Source organism: Salvelinus sp. IW2-2015, linkage group LG35, assembly GCF_002910315.2.
Source record: "Salvelinus sp. IW2-2015 linkage group LG35, ASM291031v2, whole genome shotgun sequence".
In the NCBI taxonomy this organism is placed as follows: Eukaryota; Metazoa; Chordata; class Actinopteri; order Salmoniformes; family Salmonidae; genus Salvelinus; species Salvelinus sp. IW2-2015.
Genome location: NC_036874.1, coordinates 19552591 through 19570895, shown reverse-complemented (window position 1 = coordinate 19570895; position 18305 = coordinate 19552591). Strand labels below are relative to the sequence as shown.

The window sequence follows — 18305 nt, the reverse complement described above, 5'->3', positions numbered from 1 at the left end:
CCACTCTTTCACACCTGAACATCCTCACCTACTGTACTCTGTATCCTTTTAGAGATCCAGGCATCTCTAATGTCCAATATAGGCTACAATCTCTGTTTAACTGATCAACTAAACACATGTGTGCACCACCACCTCCAAGCGCTGGATGTTAACTTTAGGTGCAAAAGCAATTCCTGCAATAGTATAGGCCTGGCCTGCTTCTAATTGGGTATTTTCACATTGTTTATGGTAACTCTTGCCGCCAATACTTTAACATACTTCTTATTTTTCAACCAAAGGTTTTTGTATGTCAATTCTAATATTTCCACAAAATGGTAAATGGCTATCACAATGATGAATGATTCAAAAGCTGCAAAAAAAAGGCAACAAGAGACCATTAAATGCACCAACAACACAACTAACTATTGGCCATTTAATACTWACCATTTTAAACGTGTCATGTATTATATTTATCATCWAAATTCTGACTAAAGCACTCACCAAATCGCAGAATGTGAACATCACTGTTAAATATTTTATGGGAGCGCGCCCGCCACCCCTCGCCACCAACCAGTAACGCCCACATTGGTGATCTAGCCAATGAGCGCAAACATCGTCCTACAGTCGACACGTCCGATTGCTAAACGCAATAGCTGACGATCAGAGAACAGTAAACGCGCTACACGAGCGAGAAACGGWGGTGTATGACAAGATCTCCCTATTCTGCGCCTGGACGTCCAAACCCAAAGTCATAGTAAAATACAAAGGAAAGGGGAGACCGTTTCAGTGCGTTTCAAGGAGGATTGCTAACGGATCAKTTTGCGTAGGCAAACGCTCACACTCACTACTGTGGTCAATGTTGTTATAACTCAGCCGCCGCTTTCACACAGTGGAGGCATTGCGTTAAGTTGCTTTCAGAAGTTGGTGAAAGTTTTCATCCTGGTGAGCAGATAATAGGACGGAGATGTTCAGTCCATTATGGGGTTTCTAATGTGGATGTAGAATTAGAAATCTTGGAAGAGTCTCCGGATGACCGACGCATTTTGGATGTTACCATTCTTTTGGGCTATTCTCTGAAATTCCTTAGAGGCGGTTGCAATACAAAAAGAAAAAGGATTCCTCTCAGGTGGCACGTCTGCTATGTTTGGATGGATTTGATTTTACTATAACCAAGTTATCAAGAAATTGTTGCATTTTTTTTGTTGTTGTGTTTTTTCTTTATTATTGTGTCTGATCCAAACGACACCTGAAATTTTAGTACAACTGTACAACTCACCATCGGAATTACAATCATGAACATTGGCAGTTTTGTACAATTATTATTTGCAGCGCTGCTTCAGCTTCATTTTTATGCAGTTAAGGTGAGAATTATATTTAAATCGGAGGGGGGATCAGATGCGTTTGAATTAGGAATACAATGCTGTTCATGTTTCATTAATGAGGTGATCGCCCTTATCGCACAACCTCGTCACTTGCTGCTAGGTGTGTAGGCCACCTACAATGTATTCACTTTCTCTCATTAGGCCTAGGATTTACAGATTTTATGTCACCTTTGAATGGTTAATCCTGACGTTTGACATACATTTTGGTCCTTTTGGGAAAAAGTGTCATAGGCCTATCCAATTAACGCTGTATTTTCTATTATAATTAGGCTATTATTTGTATTATTATTATAACTTTTGAAAATGCACAATGCACCCGGCATTAATGTCAACGAAATAGTAGGCTAGGCAAAATCGGAATTTTGAGTGACGTAAAAGTGAAATGAGTTGCCTCATTACACTAACATAATCCAAAATCACTATTGTCGTGATTTAATTCAATTGGATTCCWATTGAATAAAATCACGACAACACAACGTCACTATTCCCACTGGTTGAACCAACGTTGTTTCCATTGAACCAACGTGTAATAGAGGTTGAATTGATGTGTGTGTCCAGTGGGTTGATTCCAATATCGGCAATGTATTTGCTCTCGTTTGTAGGCTAGTCTACTGTAATGAAAAGCAAAGTCCAGACSTCCTGTCTATTGAGAGCGCAAGGATAGTGCAAACCTGTTGGCCCCGAACCGAATAGCCTAGCTGGGTCGCAGAAGGTATGAAGTGTCAACGTGTATTTCACTCCCTACTTAAGGCTAATAATAGCCCGTTTATATTAAACTTAGGCCTTGTTAATAACAAAAGATTCGCTAAAATGTTTACGATAATCTGTACAACGTGTAAACGCTAACAATGGGCAATCCATCTCACTCTTTCAGRTATACAATTACATAGGCTTCTTTCTCACGCAATATTGAAGAGCTATTGCAACAGTCTAGGTTCCGGTGATAACGTGACTGAAGCACTGCTGTGATGCCATTTTCCCTCTGCACTTGCCCATAGGCGGGGGAAATATTCAATGAAGTCGGCTAGCTGTCATAATAAAGGGGGAATGTATTGGAGTCTTGCTGTATAATAAGCTAATGGCTTACGGACATACCAAAAATGATTGTGCATGCAGTTACATTATGGAAATGATGTATACATAATTCAGGGAGGCAAAACTGCATTGCCTTTTTACAACGTGATGCATAGTCTACCATATAAAAAAATGTGTATGACATAGGCTAAGACGTCAAGCTTGCTCTAATGGGCTTACCTGTTGTTCTTTTCTACAGACAGCCCACATACCCAAGGACGGGGAGAAGAGTGAAAATGATGGTAAGTGTTGAATGTACAAATGTATTACAATATTACAAGTGCAATATTGTAGAAGTTTCTTCTGTGTTTTACCCTTATTGGGGGATTTGATGTGTAAATAGCCACCTAGTGTACATATTCTGAATCGGAATTTTCACAGAAAATACCTTTTCAAGTTTAGGCCTTCAATGAAAATAKGTTTTTGACAAATTGGCTATTGCACATGGCTATTGTCATAACAACATCTTTACATTGTAGCAATGCTCCCTCTCTATCAGTGAGAGAAGATGGGTATCATATAGTGCTATATTGAAGTCTTAGTAGTGAGTCCCTGAGGAAAAGGCTTTACTTGGGACTTTGGAATTACCATCAAAGTGTGTCTGATCTAAATAGTCTGGTATATGTTAACAGACAAGATTACTGAATGAATTCAAGGCCACTGCTGAATTCATGTTTTATTTWTGCCTTTTTCTTCCTCCTCTTGTGATTTGGTCACATGGCAAACATATGMTCAGATTGTATAATTTTTATTGGACAAAGCATGTCAGCCTCGGTCCAAGGCTGTACGCATGGTTATGTTTGTTTATTGACAGCGAGAGAGTGRGTTTCACTTGTTAGCTGTGTTCAAGGTTAGCCATGTTGGTCAATAGTGGACACAGACAGGTTACTCACTGTCATACATCAGGGACTGGTCATCAGCAGAGAAAACATAGGAATTGAATTGTGGTTGTTTGTTATTCACAGCACAAGGGCAGCGACTCCCTTCCTTTTCTCTGACACCTGTTAGCGGCTTCTGACCTTCATTACACACACACACACACACACACACACACACACACACACACACACACACATAATCACACACACAATCACACACAATCACATTAAAACAAATGTTGCCTAGGTACTAGAACTCTGCTAGACAGAGTGTGAAGCAGCAGCTGTGCAGAGAGAGACTGTGGGGCTCCGCAGAGCCAGAACAGCATAGGGAGACGTTTTGGGCTGGTGACCTTGGGCTGTAGACGGAGACACTCCTGTCTATGGCATCGAGACAGACTGACAGCCTTTCTCTCCCTACAGGCTGGCCTGGCCAGGGCTTCTCCTCTGAGAGCAGGTGCTGGGAGGGATAAAGGGAGGTATGGACACTGCATCTGCTGACAAGGCAGGTCATCCATGGGCTAGCAGCAGCAGTGCATGGTTTAGGAAGGAGTAACAGATCCAGCTACGGCAGGCAGYCAGTGGTGTCTCAGGATGTTGTTGTAGCATTAGGTGGCAACTGACCAGGCCGACTGYTTAAGGGGTGGGCTGCCGGGGGTCACATGTCAGAGGTGAACCCTGGRACCGCACAGCCTGAGGTCACGGGCTGCTCGGATGACCTGGGGGTCAGGAGGGGGACGGTGTCGCTGGGAAACCAGTCCATAGGATGGAGTGTGGGGGGATTATTCTGGGATGGAGATGGGTAGGGTTAGTCAGCATCTGAGGAATTGTGGGTTGTATGTACAGTTGAAGTTGYAAGTTTACATACACTTAGGTTGGAGTCATTAAAACTAGTTTTTCAACCACTCCAAAAATGTCTAGTTAACAAACTATAGTTTTGGCAAGTCAGTTAGGACATATACTTTGTGCATGACACAAGTAATTTTTCCAACAATTGTTTACAGACAGATTATTTCATAATTCACTGTATCACAATTCCAGTGGGTCAGAAGTTTACATACACTAAGTTGACTGTGCCTTTAAACAGCTTGGGAAATTCCAGAAAATGATGTCATGGCTTTAGAAGCTTCTGATAGGCTAATTGACATKATTTGAGTCAGTTGAAGGTGTACCTGTGTATGTATTTCAAGGCCTACCTTCAAACTCAGTGCCTCTTTGCTTGACATCATGGGAAAATCAAAGGAAATCAGCCAAGACCTCAGAATAGAAATTGTAGACCTCCACAAGTCTGGTTCACCTTGGGAGCAATTTCCAAACGCCTGAAGGTACCACGTTTATCTGTACAAACAATAGTATGCAAGTATAAACACCATGGTACGACGCGGCCGTCATACCGCTCAGGAAGGAGACGCGTTCTGTCTCCTAGAGATGAACGTGCTTTGGTGCGAAAAGTTCAAATCAATCCCAGAACAACAGCAAAGGACCTTGTGAAGATGCTGGAGGAAACAGGTACAAAAGTATCTATATCCACAGTAAAGCGAGTCCTATATCGTCATAACCTGAAATGCCGCTCAGCAAGGAAGAAGCCACTGCTCCAGAACCTGTCTCTTATACACATCTAGATGTGTATAAGAGACAGGTTATGTTTGGAGGAAAAAGGGGGAGTCTTGCAAGCTGAAGAACACCATCCCAACCGTGAAGCACGGGAGTGGCAGTATCATGTTGTTGGGGTGCTTTGCTGCAGGAGGGACTGGTGCACTTCACGAAATAGATGGCATCATGAGGATGGAAAAGTATGTGGATATATTGAAGCAACATCTCAAGACATCAGTCAGGAGGTTAAAGCTTGGTCGCAAATGGGTCTTCCAAATGGACAATGACCTCAAGCATACTTCCAAAGTTGTGGCAAAATGGCTTAAGGACAAGAAAGTCAAGATATTGGAGTGGCCATCACAAAGCCCTGACCTCAATCCTATAGAACATTTGTGGGCTGAACTGAAAAGCGTGTGTGAGCAAGGAGACCTACAAAGCTGACTCAGTTACACCAGCTCCGTTAGGAGGAATGGGCCAAAATTCACCCAACTTATTGTGGGAAGCTTGTGGAAGGCTACCTGAAACGTTTGACCCAAGTTAAACAATTTTAAAGGCAATGCTACCAAATACTAGTTGAGTGAATGTAAACTTCTAACCCACTGGGAATGTGATGAAAGAAATAAAAGCTGAAATAAATCATTCTCTCTACTATTATTCTGACATTTCACATTCTTAAAATAAAGTGGTGATCCTAACTGACCTAAGACCAGGATTTTTTACTAGGATTAAAGGTGTAGGTGAAGGTGTATGTAAACTTCCGACTTCAACTGTGTATAAAAAGTACCAGTCAAAAGTTTGGACAAACCTACTCATTCAAGGGTTTTTCTTTTTACTTCAACTGTATATGGCATGTGTGAGCGAGTTTAGATCGTGTAGCTTAAACGTGTGGATGTGTTGTAATTGTCCTTGTGTGTGGGTTTGAATGTGTTCTGGGCTTTAGACAGCTGTGAGCACATGAGCAGGTTTGACATTATTTTGCTGGGGGACATTAAGATCCTTGTCAGRACAATAGTCTGCTTTGTTACATCTGAAATAATATATATGTGGCTTTGTTCATCWGCTAAGCTGGCTTTAGCAATGGGAACCACTCAGGAAACGAATGCCTGTACCTTTTTGACGACCACAAAGGCACACAAGTACTCTCTTCCACTGCCAAACGGAACCAGAGCAGATGGGGGATTCTAGGAAGTAGACGAGGCATGGAGAGTTAGGATAAAGGAGAAAAGGGCACACAACTGAGGAATGAGTGAGGAAAGGAGGATGAAAGAGAATGCATTGGAGAGTTTTACTAAGTGGAGAGGATGGATGTGCTGTTGTCTACAGTATAGCAGTTTTGTGGTAGGGTTGCCACTGATGTTACTGTCTTCTCCTCAAGGAATCTCAATGTTACTGACAGTTATCTACGGCACAGTGAGGCTGAGAAGGAAGCAGTACTGATGTTCTCCCTCTGCTCTTCCTCCTGCAGTGGTCCCGTTCATGGACGTGTATAACAAGAGCATGTGTCGGACACGGGAGATGCTGGTGGACATCTTCCAGGAGTATCCAGATGAGATTGAGCACACCTACATCCCCTCGTGCGTGGTGCTCATGCGCTGCGCCGGATGCTGCAACGACGAGGCGCTTGAGTGTGTCCCCACGGAAACAAAAAACGTTACCATGGAGGTAAGCGCCAACTCCAACTCTCGCCGGGACCGGTGAACAGGGGATTTGTTCTCCCCTCTCTCTCTCATTCCATCTCTCTCATKTCACTTATAACCCCCTCTCTCTTCCATATCTCTCGGTGTCCTTTCTCTCTTCCATTCCTTTTCTCACGGGTTCTCTCTGTCTCTCTCGCTCTCGCTCGCTTTGCGTGTCTCTCTGTCCCATGGAAAAAGTGAAGCAGCAGGGGCCTGGCATGTCAGCTATTTTGTTTACCCTTGCACACCCTGTTTATGCCCCTGTTTATGAGGTTGAAGTCTCTCTTGGCCATGGTCAGGAGTCAGGACTTACTGTTGGCATGAGCCTAGGGTGGAYAGGAATAAGCTATAGGAATGTGATACAGCGCATGCCTGGCTATGGTGTCGCCCTGTCTTCACCGACCGGTTAGCTAGTGGCCAGACTGTGACCACTTTGTCAATGGTCAGAGCAATCACTCACTAAGAATCTCTGAGGTAGTGATGTTGCGGCAGAGGAATTTGGTTTGGGCGGGGGGGATTGACCCAAGTAAGAGACTACAAACCCTTTTTCAATGTGAATTTGAATGTTTAATGTCTTATGTTTCTCTACAGGTAATACAAGTGAAACAGAGAGTATCGCAACATCATTTTCTGTTAAGTTTCACAGAACATCGAAAGTGTGAATGCAGGTAAGAACTTTTCTCAGGCCTATAATGATTTCAGGCTTCAATGTTTTTTTGCTTACTGGTTAAAGGTCCAATGCAGCTGTTTTTATCTCAATATCAAATCATTTCTGGGTAACAATTAAGTACCTTACTGTGATTGTTTTCAATTAAAATGTTAAACTGAAAACTAGCTGTTATTGGCAGAGGGATTTGGGAATATCTTTCTTATTGGTCTATTAACTAATTATTTAGGCCAAAACTCCATCCCACCAAAACAGGCTGACATTTCAGTCGGTCTTTTCAAACAGCTCTTACACTAAAATGGCATTATCATAATTTTCACAATTTTACAGTATTATTCTAACGTCATAGTGTGGAAATATATATAAAATATAGGAAATCATGTTTTTGACTGCACTGGGCCTTTAATAAAAAGCTAAATCTAAATGTTTTGTTCTCTATTTTCCTCTTAATTTCAGACCAAAGCCAGAAGTTAAAGCAAAGAAAGAGAAGTAAGTACATGCTTTGCCTTGTTATTGAGTTATATGTGGGATGAGGGGAGGGAGCTTTCTGTGTTCCGTTTGGCTCCCACTCTGATATTCAAACGGTCGAAACAGCTCTGTCTGCCAGCCCCAAAATATCTCAATATACTGATTGACCAGTTTCCCAACCAATCATCATCCCTTTCCCACAGACGTTTTAACTTAACACAGAGGGCTGGGGGCCTAATCCTCGCGAACCAATAAGTATTCAGTATTCCTCATGTTGTTTGGCCACCGTACATGCAGATGAGAAGCAGCCAGCTGGACACTGGTACCAGCGACCATGTGGGGTAGCACTAATGCTAATAGTAACGGTGAAGCTGCAGTATCTTTTACCCCTGCTGCACTGAGAAGTCAGCAGCTGCCCTACTCCTGCTGATAGGATTGAGTCGATCATTTGGAAGGGTGCTGAGAGGAAGTGTTAGGGTGCCTTCTCTACTAGTGATTGGGATTATCAGCACCTCATAGGCTCCTACACCGCACCACATAGCCCTGTCTCTCTCTTTTTTACATAGCGATGGAGGGTAGAGGTCTAGTTCTCCGTGTTCCCTTCACGCCTTGTGGGAGTTAGAGGACTAGCAGCACACCTTATGGAGAAAAAAAAACAGCCTCTCTCCTCTATCTTTGCTGGTGCTGATAAGAGAATGGATTTTTATTTTTAAACGGGGTTTGTTTCTTTTGTCTTGCTGACAGGCTCTGTTCGTTTTATGGCGGCCGTAACAGTCGGGTTGAGGTCGTTAGCTAGCGCCAGACCACCCGCGACTGGCCGGGCTGTCCAGCAGTCTTCTTCTTAGCTCCAGTTGCTCGAGCCTGACCCTCGGCCCTCGTGGCTACTTCCACAGTGTAATCATTGCAACAGGTGTCATTCAGTTGAACCATTTTTATTTTTAGAGTTGTAAATAGTGGATGAGACGGAGACGCAGTGGACGCGGTTAGTTGCAGGCAGTGTGGAGGGAGCGAAACCGACTGATTGTCAGTGTTGATGCAAGGGTGTGTGTGTGTGTATATGTCTTTAGCCACCTTAGCTGCAGCTGGCACGTCAGAGGACGTCCCTCGTTTTAATTGGATAAGAACCACGCAGGGTTAAAGCCCCATGGATCAGTGGAGGAGAGATGGGGATCATGTTTGCTACCTGAGAGGGCTAAATCAAATCCGTTTGTCATGGGGCTGAGCCTTGTCCTCGCGTTGTGCCACACACCTCTGCCTGTCACGCAGCACGTAGGCAGACAGCTCACCCCAGCCAGGCCAGGGTAGGGTGCAGGAAAAAGACTGCCCATTCATGAGCTCAGACACACCCTCAGTCTTTCACTGAAATGCATACTGTACATAATACTCTCGACCAACACTTGGGGCTCTGTTTTAACAAACCTAACTCAATGGTAAATCTAAGGGAAGGCGGTAGCGCCGTAGGTTCACGGGTGTGTCAGAAATATTTGAGTTTTTTTTCACTGTTACAATTATCTGCGTATTTGACGGTGTCGGCGCGAAAGGGCTGGGTGTTGATGAATAGACTAGTTGTGGGTGTCGAGGCTTGGCCCCTCACTGGCCTATCAGAACGTGCTCCATGGCGAAATGTGTTGCTGCTTCAAGTTGTGTATTTACAGTATTTTAATGTATCGACTTGGAATAAATGCCAATTCCAATGTGAGTCCGTTATATATTTTTTAAATGGCTTACAGAAACTAAGTAACAAAATGAAGACCTATCTTTGCTAAATACGTTAACTTTAACCCATTTGCAGTCCACATTGTTCTAAGTAATTGCAAGGCTTGAATAGCATTCCCATATAGGATAGGCCTACTGTAAATTGCATTATAGCTGAGCACAGACATGACAAACATTGTCAATAAGCAATATTAAATTCATGATTGATAAGGCCTACAAAGAGAACGAATAGTTCTAATCAAATTCTAAACAAAACAAATAAAACCAGGAAGGTGAATCATTCTAATAAGATTGGTTGTAATAACATTAAAAGAAAAACAAGCAATGTTTATTTTTTTTTTTTACAACAACAATAAATAATTGTAACATGTAATGATATCATCAAATTGGCATGATAAAAAGAAGCGCATTGCTGTTGAACCAGCCTTTGTTATAGTAGGCCAAAGGTAGGGGTTGGGCTTTGAACTAATGAAATGGAAAACAGGCAATTGTTACAGATAACTTCTAAATATGAGGTTCAACGAGGTTCTCATCTTTCGTTTCATGATGGGCATGACACGTAGCTTACATCATCGAGGGGGGGGGGGGGGGTTTACACACATCCAAAATGGGACCGCATGACTAAAATAATGTTGGCCTACCTACAATGCATAGATCAAATGTATTTATAAAGCCCTTCTTACATCAGTTGATATCTCAAAGTGCTGTACAGAAACCCAGCCTAAAACCCCAAACAGCAAACAATGCAGGTGTAGAAGCACGGTGGCTAGGAAAAACTCCCTAGAAAGGCCAGAACCTAGGAAGAAACCTAGAGAGGAACCAGGCTATGAGGGGTGGCCAGTCCTCTTCTGGCTGTGCCGGGTGGAGATTATATTATTATAGATAAAAAGGGAACGTCAGCTCACTGTTTTACTCCTCTCAACCGTTATATTTAAATAAAGCTTTGGTGATTTAAGGTTTATTTCCAAGCGGTCTCAGGAGCCAAACCCTGTATCGACAGTCTTGGGTAAAAAAGCCTTCATTGAGAGGAGGGGAGGCTATACTTTGAGTCTATGTATGCGGGTGACTCAGCACTATACACGTCAGCTACTACAGTGACCGAAATGACTGCAACACTCAACAAAGAGCTGCAGTTAGTTTCAGAGTGAGTGGCAAGGAATACGTTATTTCTAAAACTAAAAGCATTGTATTTGGACAAAACACTCACTAAACCCTGAACCTCAACTAAATGTTGTAATAAATCATGTGGAAATTGAGCAAGTTGAGATGACTAAACTGCTTGGAGTAACCCTAGATTGTAAACTGTCATGGTCAAAACATACTGATGCTGTAGTAGCTAAGATGGGGGGATTTCTGTCTATAATAAAGCAATGCTCTGCCTTCTTAACAACACTATCAACAAGGCAGGTCCTACAGGCCCTATTTTTGTCGCACCTTGACTACTGTTCAGTCGTGTGGTCAGGTGCCACAAAAAAGGACTTAGGAAAATTGCAATTGGCTCAGAACAGGTCAGCACGGCTGGCCCTTGGATGTACACAGAGAGCTAATAATAATAATATGCATGTCAATCTCTCCTGGCTCAAAATGGAGGATAGATTGACTTCATCACTACTTTTATTTATGACATGTTGAATGCACCGAGCTGTCTGTCTAAACTACTGGCACACAGCTTGGACACCCATGCATACCCCCCAAGACATGCCACAAGAGGTCTCTTCACAGTCCCCAAGTCCAAGACAGACTATGGGAGGCACACAGTACTAAACGACCTCTCACTGTCAACTGCGTTTGCTGAAAATAAACTTAGCATGTGTAAATATTTGTATGAACATAACAAGATTCAACAACTGAGACATAAACTGAACAAGTTCCACAGACATGTAACTAACAGAAATGGAATGATGTGTCCCTGAATAAAGGAGGGGGTCAAAATCAAAAGTAAGTCAGTATGGTGTGGCCACCAGCTGCATTAAGTACTGCAGTGCATCCCCTCATGGACTGCACCAGATTTTCCAGTTCTTGCTGTGAGATGTTACCCCACTCTTCCACCAAGCACATGCAAGTTCCCAGACATTTCTGGGGTGAATGGCCCTAGCCCTCACCCTCCGATCCAACAGGTCCTAGATGTGCTCAATGGGATTGAGATCCGGGCTCTTCGCTGGCCATGGCAGAACACTGACATTCCTGTCATGCAGGAAATCACACACAGAACAAGTAGTATGGCTGGTGGCATTGTAGTGCTGGAGGGTCATGTCAGGATAAGCCTGCAGGAAGGGTATCACATGAGGGAGGAGGATGTCTTCCCTGTAAGGCACAGCGTTGAGATTGCCTGCAATGACAACAAGCTCAGTCCGATGATGCTGTGACACACCGCCCCGGACCATGACGGACCCTCCACCTCCAAATCGATCCCGCTCCAGATTACAGGCCTCGGTGTAACACTCATACGACAATCACCTCTGGTGAGACAAAACTGCGACTCATCAGTGAAGAGCACTTTTTGCCAGTCCTGTCTGGTCCAGCGCCGGTGGGTTTGTGCCCATAGGCAAAGTTGTTGCCCGTGATGTCTGGTGAGGACCTGCCAAAGCAGCAGCTAATGGGGATCCATAAGAAATACAAAATGGGAGTTTTTATGTTTCTATATACAAAGTATACAGGCACCAAAAGCACATTAGGCTACTATTGTTCCATGCGTATATGGGCAGTGTGCTTCACGGCTGTATAGGCTGAGTTTCCGCTGTCAACATTCATGCCATAACCAACTGTGTTACCACTAAAACCAGCTTTTGGTTGGTCTTAAATATCCCTACCAGCGCTGTCTGAAATTATCACTTTGGATCATGTTTTTAAGAACACGCCTAAAATATTTCCACCCCTCCCATCTGAGTGCAAGCGTGCTGATATAAGACGTGTAAATTACCGAACTTGGCGTTAGGGCCGGAAAATGTCTGCGCAATTTTTTTTTTTACGTGACGAAATTGCAAACTAACGTGCATTTCACATGAGTGCCGCCTTAACGCCAGCCGAAAATAGAGCCCTTGATATGCATAGACTGATTTACACAGGCAACAGTGGACGCATTTACATTGACGCACGCATTTACAGTGAGACACACACACACACACACACACGTTCAAAAAGGGATCGATCCCACCGCTTATTAGGAGACTAGATTAGAAGGGAGATGCCCGACTTGATTGATTTGTCTCCTCTTTGGCCTGACCTCTATTGATTGAACTCTCAGCGGAGCCAGGTCAGCGGAGTCAATCACCAACTTCCGGAGACACCTGAAACCCCACCTCTTTAAGGAATACCTAGGATAGGATAAAGTAATCCTTCTAACCCCCCCCCCCTTAAAAGAGTTAGATGCACTATTGTAAAGTGGTTGTTCCACTGGATATCATAAGGTGAATGCACCAATTTGTAAGTCGCTCTGGATAAGAGCGTCTGCTAAATGACTTAAATGTAAATGTAAAAACTCTGTATGAGTGTCCCTGCCTCCACTTAGGTGTCTTTTCTCTTTTGCCCTGTTCTCTATATTCCAGGGGCAATGACCAAAAGAGAAAGAAAGAGAGAGACACTGGCACGATGAGGTCTGAGGCCTCGCCTGTGGCGTGTCTGCAAATGGGCACTATGTCTCTCTTGATGGTTGGTTTGATTTTGGAGGAATCATGGCAGCAGAGTCGATGCCATGTTGAGTCCACATGCTGCTAGGAGTTTGCTCTGTTTCGCCGTTGCCTTTTGTTTTAGGAGATAGGTGGATGGACCAGCACTGTTGTCTTAAATCTCTACCACTACAGTGCCAATTGGTCTGGTTACTTTAAAGTAGACAGGCTTGGCTCAGTTTGTTTGGTTAGAGTTACTGTAGCATGGGGTGGTACACCGAAAAGGGCTGCTGTAGGTTGCTTTGTTCCTGCTTTTAGACGGAAAGGTCTAGAACATGATCCAGACGTGATCTGACCTCGCATAGCTCGTAGAAATACGGCCAACTGCGTCGTCTGAGACGAAGCGTAGCTTCATCTCGTCCGGTGCGTCGCAGCTCTCCCCCTATCTCTGTCCTTGTTTTGTCTGTGGTGTGTGCCCCCCGATCACACATGTTCACCTCCATAAAAGACACTGCATCTTTAAGCACCAGCGACAGCATCTACTTTGACTTTAAACTGGGCTAGTGAAATTAATACGATTAGATTTTGTCTTTGATCTGTATTTTATCATCCTTACATTGTGCTTGAGCCTGCGCTTGCTCAGCCCCAAACCATCATCCTAATGTCGTCCTAACATCCCATTTAAGTTGTGGCGCTCATGTGAGCATGTCTGTAGGGTAATTGTAGTGGGAAATATAGGCAGATTTTGGGAGAGATGGGTTTTTAAAGATGGCTGCTCCCTTGTGAGCATGTCACTGAGTGGATTGGGAAGCGAATGCTATGTGTTCTGTGTTTACGCCGTGGCCTTTACCTTATCACGTGCACCTGTTTTGTGTATATGGTGCACATTTTCTCATTCAATGTTGATCTCATTGACCCAATCACACATATGCTTGTCATACCATTTATAGAGGATGAATGAAAGAGTGGGTGAAAGAGTGTGTGAGTGTATGCAAGCGTGATCAGGCCCATGTGTGTAGAAAAGTCTTTACATGCGCTCTCTTTCTAACCCGATCACAATGCCCCACAACCTCAAACAACCTTCACACCACCCAGCGGCTGCAGAAGTATTGAGCTGATGTTGCTCAAATGTTCGTCCAATGTTGGTGTGTTGGGGGGGGGGTGGTTTTGGGGATGGTGCATGAGTGCCTGTATGCACCCTTTTTCTGCTGGATACGGTCTATAGCTTAGACCTCTCTCTTTCTCCCTTTTTGCTTCCCTTGCAGCCACTGTGAGCCTTGCTCAGAGAGAAGAAAGCGCTTGTTTGTGCAGGACCCTCTCACCTGTAAATGCTCCTGCAAATTCACACAATTAGACTGCAAGTCCAGACGACTTGAGTTAAACGAAAGAGCTTGCAGGTTTGTTTACGAACTATTCTGATAAACAACGTGACTTTGATCTATACTCCGTTCATCTACATCCATCCACCTTTTTGCACTTCTGTCATTTGCTAGATTTTTCTTTTCTCCCTCTGAGAAATGCATGCTTCTCACTTTCTTATAGACTGTTCTTGTTTGTATTTGAGAATTGTGTGGGACTGTTTGCTTGTAAGCGTGTTTTGTATTGTCTGTTGTCGTGCGTAATATTCTGAGACTCTTCTTAACATCATCCTTGATGTTAGAACTGTGACTCTATTATTGTGTGTTCTGTAAAGGTAGTATATTTTATCTAGCTAGTATAGTGTATTCCCTTTGCATGGCAGACACTTAAACTAGACAATACGCAAAAAACAGCCCCTTTCTCGCTTTAGATTCCCTTTAAATTAATGCAGTATATATATATATATATATATATATATATATATACTAAATTCTAGCACCAAGCAAGATGTGTGTAGGGGGTTGGGTTTTATGTGTGTGAGACAGTCCGTACCGTATTGGGTCAGTCTGTAGTAATGCCCATTTATTCAGACCCACACTTATCATCCTACTGATCTCACAACATAGTCTCCTTATCTCTTTCCCATATATATATATATATATATATATATATATATCCATGTAGCGATGGGAAAAAGATATGGAGACTATGTTGGGAGATCAGTAGGATGATAAGTGTGGGTCTGATATATATAACCACCTGCGTAGGAGGGGAATTTTAGCATCCATTGTTGTTTTTAAACTTCTACCAGTCTTGATCACACAAATAGACAGACATGTTTATAAGTCAGCACAGTACTGGACTCAAGACAGAACTAACTCATGCACGATACTAACACTCAAAGGGAAAGTGTTTCCCTCGGTTCGTAACTGTGAACGAACAGGCTCTTAATTGAGTGAATGTAGAGCTGGTGTCCATGCTGCTCGTTTCTAATGGTCCTACTCATAACTCCTACGAGGCGTAGCCCTAAACTCAATTACTAATCGGTGATTAAAACTCCATCTCCATTGGTTGCAAATAATGGCTGTATACAGTCAGTGGCCCAATGGAGAGCTGGCTGCTTCCGGTGAAACTCCCACAAGGCCTTGTGTTGGTGACCTCCCTTGACACTACTATATACATCCCTGACCTTTGAACCTTAGGGGCCCCCCACACGGTTTGCTGGATTTAGAGAGCCACACATGAGTGGGGTGACCAGCAACATGATTCCAATTGGTCAGGGGAGGAAGAGGGAGGGGCTGTAGGAGTTTTCCACATTTGGGGTGATGTGATTGGCTCCAGGCTACACCCCTGCTGGGAGGATGATTTGTTGCCCATCTTCTAACCTACTGTCTGTCATGTCTTGTCATCCACAGATGTGACAAACCAAGGAGATGAGATGAGGAGAGGGGGGACAATGAAATGAAGGAATATTTTCTTGGCACAGCACTTTGAAACCTGAGAACGCATTCCCTGGATGGACTGAAAATTACAATGAAAGAACAAGCAAGAGCGAACGATGGAGAGAGACTGAGATGGCAACATGCCGTTGTATTTCTAATATATATATATATATATATATATATTCTAAAATGACATTGTGTACTGCTGCTATAAAAATAACGAGACATTATAAAGTGAACGAATGCGCCACTGTCTGGCGTGTGAATTGGACAAATGTTTAGTTGCCAGGGTGTTTGGGCCTTCGCGTGGATAGGACCGAGAGTTTTTTTTGTCATTTTATTTTATGTAACACTTCACTGGATGTTGGTCTGCTGTGGATATGAGTATCTTAAATATATCTATATATAAAAAATAAAAAACGAAGAGAAATTGTGACCATAACTTCACAGAGGTGCAACGGGAACATGTTTCTCCTCAGACCTCTGAAGGTCTAGAGAACTGTGAGAAAGCAGAACTACTTCCTCTATGGGGTTATGTTTTTGTCACCGCTGTATCTACTGATACCAGATAGGACTCGGTGTGCGAATAATTCTAAAGGGATATTAAACGTAGGTATGTATGGAGACGAGACAATACTGAACGCGATTCCGTCTTCCGCTTAGGAACAGTGGTGTTCAACTCGCCACTTTCAAAATCGATAATCTCTATTTGCTTTGTTTGTCTTCATTTGTTTTCCAAAGATATAATTGCACACACACACATTAAAGCATAGTCCATTATAGAAAGAAAAAAACGATCTGTATATACTTACCTAATATCCCTTTGTCTAGTACAGTACATCTAATTTATAATGCTAGAATATTTTCAGTATTCTGTGCATTTAATTTATATATTTATATTCAGTGTTATGGTTGATATTGATTTTACTTCTTCACCTGGCAATGTTATCACCAATCTATTTGGCCATGGAAAACTGTAGACGTATTTCTTTTTAAAAAAAGAAGCGAAAGATAAACTTCAACATTCCTGAAAATGAGATACTGTATGTTTTGTTGGGCTAGAGAGGCTGGTAGCGTGTGTCTTGACTTTGTTACAAACAAACCCTGCCACAAACGTGTTTGTGAAAAGATGCATAGCCAACGTTGCAGTTTCAGGCGGGACATGTGTTTTTTGCACTTGAGTGCCCGAAGACATGTCATGAGGAGGACTGAGGGCGTCTCCCTGACCTTGGTCAGCTTGGGAGAACTCCACACTGAGAGACTGAGACTCTGGCCAGCCCACTTTAGCCAGAACAGGACTTGGCCTAGTGGGGCCTAACCAGGAGCATTAGGAGACGATGCTCTCTGCCCTTTGATAAAAAAAGAAACATTCTATTTGTATTTCCGTGTCAGAAATGCTTTTTTTGTTTGTTGTATCATGTACAGACACATTTTTAGTATATTTTCACATTAATATATTTATTGGTGCTGTAAAATGATCAGTTTTACAATAGTAACATATTTTTTTGTTTTTAGTGTAACTATTAACTATATTTATTTAGAAAATATATTGTTTTTTATTAAACAGAAAATGCAGTTCTCTTTGGAAGCCTCTTTTTAACTGTTTTGAAATTACCTCTGACATTTTGATCAATCTAAAATAATTTGATCAAGTAACAATACAACACAATCCTGCTTTATTAATCATTCCTTAGCCAATTGATAAGGCATCATAAAAGTACAACACTACAATAAAATACATGCAGTGCCAAAATAAAGGAAACACCAAGGTTTTAATTTATTTTACTGAACAAATTCTTATTTTCAATGACGGCCTAGGAACAGTGGGCTAACTGCCTTGTTCAGGGGCAGAACGACAGATTTTTACCTTGTCAGCTCTGGGATTCGATCTTGCAACCTTTCGGTTTCTAGTCCAACGCTCTAACCCCTAGGATACTTTCCGCCCCAAGTAACGTGTCTTAATAGGGCATTGGGCCACCACAAGCCAGAACAGCTTCAATGCACCCTGGCATAGATGCTACAATTGTCTGAAACTCTATTGGAGGGATGCAACACCATTCTTCCACGCAAAATTCCGTTATTTGGTGTTTGGTTGATGGTGGTGGAAAAGTCTGTCTCAGGCGCCGATCCAGAATCTCCCATAAGTATTCAACTGAGTTGAGACCTGGTGACTGAGACGACCATGGCATATGGTTTACATCGTTTTCATGCTCGTCAAACCATTCAGTGACCTGTGGATGGGGGCGTAGCCATGATAACCAAAATAATGGCCGAAATAGTGGCCTGCCCAGCATGACCCTAAGCATAATGGGATGCTAACTGCTTAATTAACTCAGAAACCACACCTGTGTGAAAGCACCTGCTTTCAATATATGTTGTATCCCTCATTTACTGTACTCAAGTGTTTCCATTATTTTGTCAGTTACCTGTATGTAGGCCTACATTCAAAAAGTTTTAGAAATTACA

At 42.8% G+C, this 18305-nt stretch overlaps 1 protein-coding gene across 2 annotated transcripts; it reads left to right on the top strand.

Moving 5' to 3' along the window:
- Positions 1-620: 620 nt before the first annotated feature.
- LOC111959024 (vascular endothelial growth factor A-A) lies at positions 621-17420 on the top strand. Of its 2 annotated transcripts, XM_023980427.1 has the most exons (7): positions 621-1340; positions 2635-2677; positions 6372-6568; positions 7174-7250; positions 7706-7738; positions 14304-14435; positions 15813-17420. In XM_023980427.1, exons 1-7 carry the CDS (start codon positions 1272-1274, stop codon positions 15832-15834), a joined length of 573 nt encoding a protein of 190 aa, XP_023836195.1. In that variant the 5' UTR covers positions 621-1271; the 3' UTR covers positions 15835-17420. The 2 variants fall into 2 exon arrangements, with proteins under 2 accessions (XP_023836195.1, XP_023836196.1); XM_023980428.1 differs by lacking the exon at positions 14304-14435 and having other exon boundaries at positions 623-1340.
- The last annotated feature ends 885 nt before the right edge of the window (positions 17421-18305 follow it).

What these genes read in the sequence shown, in the direction of transcription:
- LOC111959024 (XM_023980427.1), top strand. Translation starts at nt 1,272, where the DNA reads ATGAACATTGGCAGTTTTGTACAATTATTATTTGCAGCGCTGCTTCAG. An exon ending in CATCGAAAGTGTGAATGCAG is followed by an intron (nt 7,251 to 7,705) that starts GTAAGAACTTTT and finishes TCTTAATTTCAG; the next exon opens with ACCAAAGCCAGAAGTTAAAG. An exon ending in GTTAAAGCAAAGAAAGAGAA is followed by an intron (nt 7,739 to 14,303) that starts GTAAGTACATGC and finishes CTTCCCTTGCAG; the next exon opens with CCACTGTGAGCCTTGCTCAG.